The following is a 10,893-nucleotide window of genomic DNA, read 5'->3' as shown; positions in this document are numbered from 1 at the left end:
TTAGACCTCCTCCATGTGCTTCTCGGATGATTAGGTCTCTAAGTGAGCATTTCGGTATGCAAAGCCTTTTATCTCTGAACATAAAGCCTTCGAAGAGATAAAATTTTCCATGGGCTCCATTATTACACTCCTTGAAGCTGTCTCCAAACTCGGGATCTTCTTTGTAGAGGTCTTTTATGAATTCAAACCCCATAACTTTAGCTTCCATCGTGGCAATAAGCGCATGTCGTCTTGATAAGGCATCGGCTACAATGTTGTCTTTTCCCTTCTTGTATTTGATGATGTAGGGGAAAGTCTCAATGAACTCCATCCACCTCGCGTGTCTCTTCTTTAGGTGGATCTGTCCCCTAAGATGCTTGAGGGTCTCATGGTCGGTGTGCACCACAAACTCCCTTGACATGAGATAGTGTTGCCAAGTCTCTAAAGCTCGCACCAAGGCATATAACTCTTTGTCATATGTAGGGTAGTTAAGCGTTGATCCTCCTAGCTTTTCACTGAAAAAGGCTACAGGTTTTCCTCCTTGGGTTAAGACAGCTCCCACACCAATCCCTGATGCATCACACTCCACTTCAAATGTCTGGTTGAAATCAGGTAAGACTAGAACTGGTGCCTCAGTGAGCTTCTCCTTGAGTGTGTCAAATGCGGCTTGTTGCTCTCTTTCCCAAGTAAATCCCACACTTTTCTTGACTACAGCTGTGAGAGGTGCGGCTATACTGCTAAAGTCCCTGACAAAGCGTCGATAAAAGCTGGCCAAGCCGTGAAAGCTCCTCACTTGGCTTATGTTTGTTGGGGTCGGCCATTCCTTGATTGCTTTAACCTTCTCTCCATCGACCTGTAAACCCTGTGAGCTCACAACAAAACCTAGAAAAACTAGCTTATCAGTGCAGAATGTGCACTTCTTTAAGTTTGCATAAAGGCCCTCTTGTCTAAGAGTCTTTAATACAAGCTCAAGATGTGACACATGATCAGAAAGACATTTGCTGTATACTAAGATATCATCAAAGTAAACCACAACAAACTTACTGATGTATGCTCTAAGAACTTGGTTCATTAGTCGCATAAAGGTACTTGGTGCATTGGTGAGTCCGAATGGCATCACCATCCATTCATAAAGACCTTGCTTGGTCTTAAAGGCAGTTTTCCACTCATCTCCTTCTTTCATTCGCACCTGATGATACCCACTCCTGAGATCGATTTTGGAGAATAGGGTAGCTCCACTAAGCTCATCAAGCATGTCGTCTAGTCTTGGAATCGGGTGTCTATATTTGATGGTAATGTTGTTGATGGCTCGACAGTCGACACACATGCGCCAAGACCCGTCATTCTTTGGCACCAACAGAACTGGTACAGCACACGGGCTGAGGCTCTCCCTTACATACCCCTTGTCTAACAGCTCTTTGACTTGTTTCTCCAATTCTTTAGACTCTTCAGGACTCATACGGTAAGCCAGCTTGTTTGATAATGCAGCTCCTAGTATGAAATCAATTTGATGCTCTATGCCTCTTATTGGTGGCAGTCCTTCGGGCATCTCATCAGGGAATACGTCCTTAAACCTGTCAAGCAAAGTAAAAACTTCGGGTGGTAGATCGAGTTCTCCAAAACCTGCGCTCAAAAGCTCCTTAAAGATCATTAGTAGCATTGTGTGTTTGGAGGCAATTTTTCTTACATGACTAGGTTGAATAAGAAAATTGGGCTTAGAATGATTTTCTTTTTCTTTGAGCATTTGCATTTGCAAGTCATGCACTTGTGATGGCGTGAGAGGTGCTAAGCTAACTTTCCTATTGTTATGCACAAAGGTATACATATTAGTTCTACCATCATGCTTAGTTTCTCTATCAAATTGCCATGGTCTACCTAATAACAAATGTCCAGCTTGCATGGGAACAACATCACAAATTACTTGATCCTGATATCGACCAATACTAAAAAGTATAGACACTTGATCACTGATCTTAAGTTCTACCTTGTCATCGAGCCACCTTAGCTTATAAGGCCGAGGGTGTTTAGTTCTCTCAAGGCCTAACTTATCGACCATGTGAGCACTAGCAACATTGGTGCAAGACCCACCATCAATGATGAGATTACATACCTTGCCTTTGATGGTGCAACGGGTATGAAAAATGTTCTCACGCTGAATAGTCTCGGAGGGTTCCACCATTGCACTCAAGGTACGTCTTGTGCAAGGAGCTCGCCAGTATCAGGGTATTCAATGTCACCATACTCCTCTAGAGGCTCAGTCTCTGCCTCGTCTTGAGATTCATAGTCTCCGGATTCGGTTACAAGCATCACTCGCTGGTTCGGGCATTCTCTTGATATGTGTCCTCTTCCCCTTTGTCTTAACATATCTTTCATGTCGATCCATGAGTCGATGGCTCTAAGACGATTTCTTTTGCGGTCTGATATCACCCTGTCCCACCAGATAAGGGCATTGTCTGTGAGTTGTGCTACCGCCAATGCTACCCTCTTTGGACCGGGGTGGTTATAGTAATCAAAGATGTGATCCATCCTCTTTTCCCAATCAAGGTAGGCTTCGGGATCAACTTTTCCTGCGAAGCTTGGTGCGGTCAGCTTGACATGATGCTGGGATTGTCTTGTAGATGAGTAGAACTCATCTTCCTCTTGTTCTCCATAGTCGTCTTGCGGCACACGCCTCCTGTTTCTAGGTCGCCGTTGGGCTGGTTCATCATCTTGAGAAGAATCGTCATCGGTGAGTTGCGTGTGATTAGCTTCGTTGATGCGAACTCCAGTAGGTCTCAAGTTGTTTCGGGTGTGCTGATTAGTGGTGAAGTCGGTGTTCAAACCTCCAAGGTTGCGAGTGGGTTGCAAGGTCACTCTTGCTTGTTCCACACGGCTGAGTCGGTCGCCAAAGTCTTGTCTTAGGGCTTTGATCTCATCTTTCATGGATGCTATTAGCTGGTGAAGAGCATCTTGAGCATTACTACTCTCTTCTCCCATGGTTGTTGATTGAGTTTTCTCGCAAAAATGAAACAGAAGAGATTAGTTGGGACAAAAGCAAATAAGGAAATTTGCTCGGTCTTCTTTAAGTAAATTTTCCAGTCAAACTAATCAAGAAAAATGATTGAAACTAAAAATGGAAAGGATGCAATTACGGGACTAATGAGGATTTCCTTCTTTTTTTTGACTTTTCCTTAAACGATCTAATGAAGAAGACAAGGATGAGCGAGCGTAAAGGTTTGTAAAGATGAGATACAATGATGAATATTACGTTAAACTAGATGTAATGCTATGATCTTATGTTTTCTTTTGGGATTTTTGAAAGACAATGACAGACTATATGACCCTTTTTTTTTATATAATGATGCAATGAATTAAAAACAAAACAAGGAAGAACAAAACTGAAATAGACAGAATCGGAAAGATAAAACTTGGGCTGAAAGGAACTTCAGCTCTGATACCAAAAATGATACAAGCTCAGGGCTGTCTCAAGGCTTGTATGATCTCGAAACACAAAGCTTGGTTTAACGGCCAAGGGTTGATTCAATGGTCGAGCTTCTCTAACCAAGGAATCGTATGGAGGATCGGTTAAGTAACAATGGAATGAGGTGTACCATACAAGCTGTGAAAGGCTTATGATAAAACACGAGTAATCTTTGGTCTAGGAGGGACTGGTCTCGACTAGAACAAAGTGGTTTAACAAGTTTTCTTTGCTGAGAAAAGCTTGAAAGAAAAGTTCGATTTTATTGATGATCAAAGTTGAAAAGTTACACGGTCGTAAAGGGACTTATATAACGTCCAAGCGGCTTAGACTCAAGAGAAAAAAAAAGACTCAATGCGACAGGACTTGAAAAGGAAAGGTGCAACATCAAAGGGAAATAAACAAGGAAAACTATAAAGGAAAATTCAAACTACTAAGCTAAAGTCTAGACTATATTCTCTCGGCTGCAACACAACAAAGACAAGGAAATTCGTTAGTCAAATGAAATGAAAGACTTACCTTATTTGTGACCATGATTAGCGTGTCTTGTCTTTGACCGAACTTGAACATCCCTCTTTAAGCGTCTTGATTCATTCTTGCGATGCTAAGCACTTGAACTTGGGCTTGACTTGGTAAAAGAGGCCAGACGTCCTGGTTCTTTGGGCTGTTGTGGGTTGATGAGAACTCTTGAAATGTCTCGGCCCCAGCTTGTAGACAATGGCCCTTGTAAACCGTCTCTTCTTGGCATTGCTCTTGATCTTCTCTTGGTATCTCTTTAGCTGCGGCTTGTAGGCTTTGATTATACTTGTGTTGAAGTATTCTAGCTCTTGCCCTTGTTATTGGTCCTTCATGCATTGTTGGAACTTCGATATCTTGGAGTTGAGGCTCGGTTAGATCCGGTTCAGGTTGCATGTCCTCATCATAAGGCAAGAGGTTCACCTGCTTTAACTCAGGGCCGGCCCTGCCGATAACAATCACCAATCAAGCCAACAAAAGACGAGAGACCAAATGTAACAGCAATCGGTCTCTAGACCGATCAAGGTGGCCATATCACAAGGGTTCCATATCCTGAGACACAAAACGCTTTCAAAATTATAGTTTACCTAGGTTCCCTATGGTTAATATTTGGTGGTGACGAATTCACAAATATAAATAAATTGAAATTATATGAAACAAGACTTCAACACCAAGAAAATTTTTTCTACTAGATTTTTCAACTAACAACTAATACTTTTATCATCTTTATACACAAATAAAGAGCATGCAAATCTCAACCAAACCAGAACACACTTTCTTTTTCTATATGATTTTTTTTGGTTTTGTTCGGACTTGATAAACAAGAAAATCATATAGACAAGACCATATAACATGCTCTAGTACCGGATCTGAGAGGATGCACGGGCCTAAGCTCATAACCTCTTAGTTATTAAAAAAAAATCATTTAGAAAACAAAAAAGGTATCAAATAATCGTTTTTGCTTCTTTTGAGAAAACAAAGCACCTTGAGTGTGAGTAAATGAGTATTAAAATGGAAATAAAAACGACGTGAAGATTAGCGGAAGATCCGGCGATGCTTTTGCTTCTTTGTTCATTCAATCTCCAATTTTCTTTAATTTTTCCATCTCTGTGTAATTTATTTATGGTTTGTAAAGTCTCCCAGTCCATTAATTTCACCACTGCCAGCTAACAATCCCGATGAGAGATCATAACTAATAGTATTATTGTAATTAATACACTTGGAACCACATTCATTAATTGCTTACATTGCATACATCATCATAGATTAACACTTACTTGATAAATAACAACAGAGCATATATCTATGTATCACACAACAAGATGCAGCTATCCAATAGCTAGAAACCCTAAATTAAACTCGAGTATCAAATTGCAATCTATAAAGTCTTTATAAAGCTAGTGGGCTAGTCTTGCTGAGAACTTGCCTTGTTGGTCAAAGTCAAAGATCGATTTTTCTCAAGCGTGAAATGATCTAATCACTTCTGTTTGGCCGGTTGAAATGGTGTCAAGTTTTAGACACATTACAAAATCCGTAAGTGTGCTATTTGGCCGCTACACTCACCATGAATGATTTAGTTAGTTGTTAAAAGCCCGACGTCCTGATTATATAATGAAAAAAGGTCCTTGTGAAGCAGAAAAATACATTAGACTCAAATTTTGGTTAAAACCACGAAGACTCTAGTTTTCGTTAGGTTTCACTAAGTCGTTTGTCATTTCCATTTACTCGATCGAGTTTAATAAGGTGGTTTTACTAGAATGTCAAATCATCCCACGTAATTAAGTTAATCTTAAAAGTAATAAGCGATTTTCATATCGCTATTAATTAGTATTAAAAATTGTACTTGCATGTGGATAGTAATCTACATTTATAATGACTTCGAAGCTTCGCCTGATAAGATTAATAAACTCGAGAAATATCTATTTTGATCTCATGCCAGCCTCTTCTTTTAATCATTATAGGTTAAGTAGAAATAAACAGATATTAAATGCCATCAACTTCTTTTAAAATATTAGAAATAACCGCTTATATAAACCTTTATGATAACATAACTACACAAACATTATTGCCTTTCTTTGCTTACCAATCTACGAACCTTAAAACCATATCACGTTTCAATTTCTCAAATCTCCATATAACCTCCCAAAGCAAAATCTAACACACAAAAAAAGAAGAAGCAAATTAACCCTGAAACCTTAACCAACACCATATACTTAGCTAGTGTCAATGGCGCTCGTTCATGACCATCTCAATGAGCCTTACATTTCTAAACCAAATTCTTCAGAAGATCTCTCCTCGCCAGAGAATTACAGATTGGATCAGACGGAGGTAGCTTATGCAGGCGGCGAAGGAGGAGGTTCAGCTTCAAGCAGTAGCACCATGAACTCTGACCATCAACAGAATCAAGGATTTCTGTTTTACCCTTCAAGCGAAACCAATGAAGATCATAACTCTTTGATGGATTTCAACACTTCTTCATTCCTTAGTTTCGATCATCACCGAAGCTTTATCCCTCCAGCATCTGTCTTGGACGGGAACATGAGCTACGACTACACAGGCTGGAGTCATAGTCAGTTCGATAGTATTAGCCCTAGAGTCATGAAAACTCCAAATTGCTTGGAAACAACGGGTATTTTCGGATTGCCTAAACCGGCAACAAACCATGGAAAAGGAGATTGGTTATATTCTGATTCAACCATTGTAAACACTGGTTCAAGGCACGAGTGTGCGAACCCTAAATCAGCTGGAAATAAACGTCCTTGCACGGTAAGAAATAATAATTCCAAATGTATATTTTACGAATTATCTTTCTCATACATGATTTAGATCACTTGAAGATGTTGAATGATTACCATGCATCTAATGATCCACAGGGAGAGAACACTCAACCTTCCAAGAAGCCGAGTAACGGTATGAATGGGAAGGCCAAGAAGGCAACAACTTCACCTAAAGATCCACAAAGCCTAGCAGCCAAGGTTTGCTTTCTTTTTTCTTCATAACAAGTTTTTTTGTTTTTGTTGCGAAGTAGTATTAACCAATACAAAAATATGTTACTTTGTCTAGAACCGAAGAGAAAGGATAAGCGAACGCCTCAAAGTATTGCAAGAACTTGTACCCAATGGCACCAAGGTATTTTTATACCAAAACATTTAAATTTCAAATCTAGAGAATAAAAAATAAAGATGCATTATACATACTAATAATTTTGATCTTTATGGTGGTTCTATGAAGGTTGATTTTTTTTTTTTTATGAAGGTTGATTTGGTGACGATGCTTGAGAAAGCAATAGGCTATGTCAAATTTCTTCAACTACAAGTTAAGGTAGATTATTCTTAATCAACAAACATTCCATTATTAATTGTAACATAAGCTATGTCATATACAATTAGGTCTTTTTCTATCACGTATGTATTGATACACATAATCGTTTTTATAGGTACTTGCGGCCGATGAGTTTTGGCCGGCACAAGGAGGAAAAGCTCCGGACATTTCTCAGGTTAAAGAAGCCATTGATGTAATCCTCTCATCATCACAACGAGATAGGAACTCAAACTAGAGAAGAAAAAAATTGCTAATTAATTGTTATATTGTTCCGCATTAATTATGTTGCCGTCACATTTGAATACGATTTCAATGTACAATAAGTAACGTTAACTTATGTGCAAATCAAGAAATTCTGGATTCCTTTTAATATGTATAAGACCCAAGACATTGAAGTCACCGAGTCATCATATATCTGTCACACGTTGGTCCACACGAGGATGGAATCTTTATAGTAGATAGGTATAGTAATTATATACTATATATGTATGTATCTTTCTAATTTTGTAATTCTCCAAGAAATATCTAATGTCATTGTGCAAAATTTTGGATCCTTCTGAGTTTCATCTTGAGAGAGAATCTTTATGTTTTCAGTGTTTTGTCTCCTTTTTTATCTATTAAATTTCACCTATTTTTAAGCTATTGAATTCTAGCTTATGTTCCTTTCCTCGACCGGATTAAGAATTGCTTCTACGCTAAATTTTTTTCTTATAGAAACGTTTAATTCTCAGATATTAAAGATATCTTACATGATGAGAACATGTCATATAATAAGAGTACGTATAAAACATACCTGCGTCAAGCAAGTTTTGTCATCAGTTCAAATGGCAAGCCCTATCGAAAGTGTTACTATCGAATGCGTTAGTAGTAAATGTGCGCCTTGCGAACATATATATCAATGTTATCCACGGTGTAAGTACCCGGAAGACCATTAACTATGTAATTTTTCACGTATCCGCTAGCTTAACATTTAATTTTTAAGCTCACATACTAATCTAATAAAAAGCTGATGAAAAACTGAAAATAGAATTAGGATTTGAACAAAAAACCTTAAAGATATAATCATTCAGCGATTTGGACAGTCGTACTCAACCTAAAGGTCAGAATTTTGTGAAATTTCATCTTGATCTTCATGAAACTATAATTTCATACCATCTGCTCTTTTACTGTTTATTAGATCTCATATGAATATGATTGCCTGATAGAGTTCGCAACTCCGATCTTCTTGAAAATCACTCTTTATTGAATCTATGAACGAAGTACGTACAACGAAGATGCTCAACAGTCTCTCATGGTCTCATGGCGATCGGATGCGGAGGTGTAAGTCACTAAGTCTCATAGCCACTTACCAACAACAACAATATCAAGCATGAGAAAGATGAAAGACAATGTACAAATATTTATAATCGAGAAAACAATCTAACAGCAAACACTCTAAGCGAAACAAAGACTAGCTCTTGTTTATGCTTTTCATATCCCAGCTCATCCTTCAGTCAACACTTCGTTGACCCTCTGAGACGTATCATTGCCATTCACAGGAACGTTCGTCACTAGCAATACATCCACGGTTAAAAAATATACATATATACATCCACGGTTAAAATATATATATATATATATATATATATACTATTGATTACGTTTGGTCCATTTGAACGATTTTTTATTTAATTAACACAGCATTGATATTTATACAAACGATAAACATTTTTCTATAATAATTATTGATGGAAAGATGTTTCGATCACTCAAAATATTACAAAACTAATTAACTTCGTACCATTTGCTCGGCTCATTTCTGTTCCATTTTCTTTGGTCTAAATATCTTAATTGTTGTTTTCTTTCTAAATGTTTCACATTAACTGTGAAAAAAATAATTACAGAAAAAGGTATAAATACTTTTTTATGGTGAAAATATGTCACTTTTTCGGATAGTTTTTAAATATGTCACAGTTTCTGAAATATAATTTTAATATTCTATCAGATAGTAACTAAAATGTTTTAAAATTCATTAGAAAATATTATTTAGTATATCCAACTATATTTTTTTTTTGGGTGCATGCCACTTCTTCATTAATAGAAATTAAACTTGAACAACCAACCCTCTAATGACATGTTTGGCCAGCGAGTCAGCTAAACCATTAGCCTCTCTTGAAATAAGGTTAAACTGGATAAGAATTTCTTATACGTATATATTAGTAATTTTAGACTGTATATTCCATCGTTTCGCAAATTTAATCAATTGCATGTATTCATCATTTCATTTTGCGACTTTTCAATATACGAATTTTATCTTATTTCATAGCTTAATGTTATTTGTTACCATTATTTGGTTACACTGTATTATAGTTCTAATTTCTAAACATATACTGTAAATCACAATAGAAACATTTATTGCCAACTTTCTCTAAAGTATCACTTGAACTGATCAAGGAAGACAAACAACACACATGGTTTTACATTTATTTCCAATTTTTCAATAGACTACAACTTCAATTAACTGATTGGCTAACGTACTTAAAGATCTCGATCATCATCCCAAGGTCAGCGCGTGTCCGTTTGTGAAAAATTAGGGATACGTGCTCGATAATTTTATAAACAATTTCATTCTGTAGCATTGTTTTTTTTTTTGTTAAAAAAGTGAAGGTGAAGAATATTACATTTTAATAGTATTAAACAACCACATGATTAGCAACATTGACAATCCCACTTTAAGTGCTGTACTTGTAATTGTGTACTTGAATTAGTTATGTATTTGAGTAACTTCTATTAAGTGAATAAGACAAAAGCAGTTATTGCAATAATTAATCCACAGTATTTTCGGTAATGTCCACAATCCACAAATCTTTTAAACAACGCCTTACAAACATAAATCCAGCATTTGAATATATAATATTCTAGCAACTTTATTTTCGGTAGCCAAGTTTGTTAAGATCGAAAAGAAATCAGTTTTAGACTACATAATTTCCATATGATGTTTAGTGATTAATATGTAGCTCATAAATTTATGCTAAAATATATTCTTTTCAAATATATCTTATTTTCCTAATTCAAATTTTGTATATTACTTTTGAATACAAATTTTGTTATTCGTATTCTTAGTGTTTAATACTTTAATAATATGAGGGATGTATAAGTTTCAATTTAATTGTGTCTTTTTTTTTAATCAGATTCTAATATGAATCGGATTAAAAAAAAAGGTGTGATAGCTTGTTGAGTTCGTGTATTCGAAAATAAACCAAACTTGCTGTAAACTTACAATAATTTAAATATAAATTACTAATTTTGTTGGAATCCAAGTTAATATAAGCCTTCATAATTTAATTTGCTTAGTGGATATCCCTTTAGAGATTCTCTTGTTCCATAATTTAATTTGCTTAGTGGAAATTCCTTTGGAGATTCTCTTGTTCTACTGGTTGATAAAGTTTTCAATATGTTTATATGTCTCCATAATCTGGGACATGTAATTTTATATGTTTTTCTTAGTTACGCCAGATCAGTTCATCCATAAACTTTATGGTTTCATAATCTTTTTTATTTTTGATAATGTGGTTTCATTATTTACGGGATAATGATTTGTAAATTAATATTCCTACCAATTTATTTTCTAATAATTTTTC

The 10,893-nt window shown here is 36.3% G+C and overlaps 1 protein-coding gene across 1 annotated transcript; it reads left to right on the top strand.

Annotated features, from left to right (window-relative positions):
* Positions 1–6,178: 6,178 nt before the first annotated feature.
* On the top strand, positions 6,179–7,508 carry LOC18022574 (putative transcription factor bHLH086). Its single transcript, XM_006405769.1, has 5 exons — positions 6,179–6,718; positions 6,826–6,927; positions 7,016–7,081; positions 7,208–7,273; positions 7,389–7,508. The coding sequence occupies exons 1-5, from the start codon at positions 6,179–6,181 to the stop codon at positions 7,506–7,508; spliced, it is 894 nt and encodes a 297-aa protein (XP_006405832.1).
* The last annotated feature ends 3,385 nt before the right edge of the window (positions 7,509–10,893 follow it).

Source organism: Eutrema salsugineum, unplaced genomic scaffold, assembly GCF_000478725.1.
Source record: "Eutrema salsugineum unplaced genomic scaffold, Eutsalg1_0 scaffold_14, whole genome shotgun sequence".
NCBI classification, from domain to species: Eukaryota; Viridiplantae; Streptophyta; class Magnoliopsida; order Brassicales; family Brassicaceae; genus Eutrema; species Eutrema salsugineum.
Note: the sequence above shows the minus strand (reverse complement) of the source record. Positions and strands in the feature narration are given on the sequence as shown.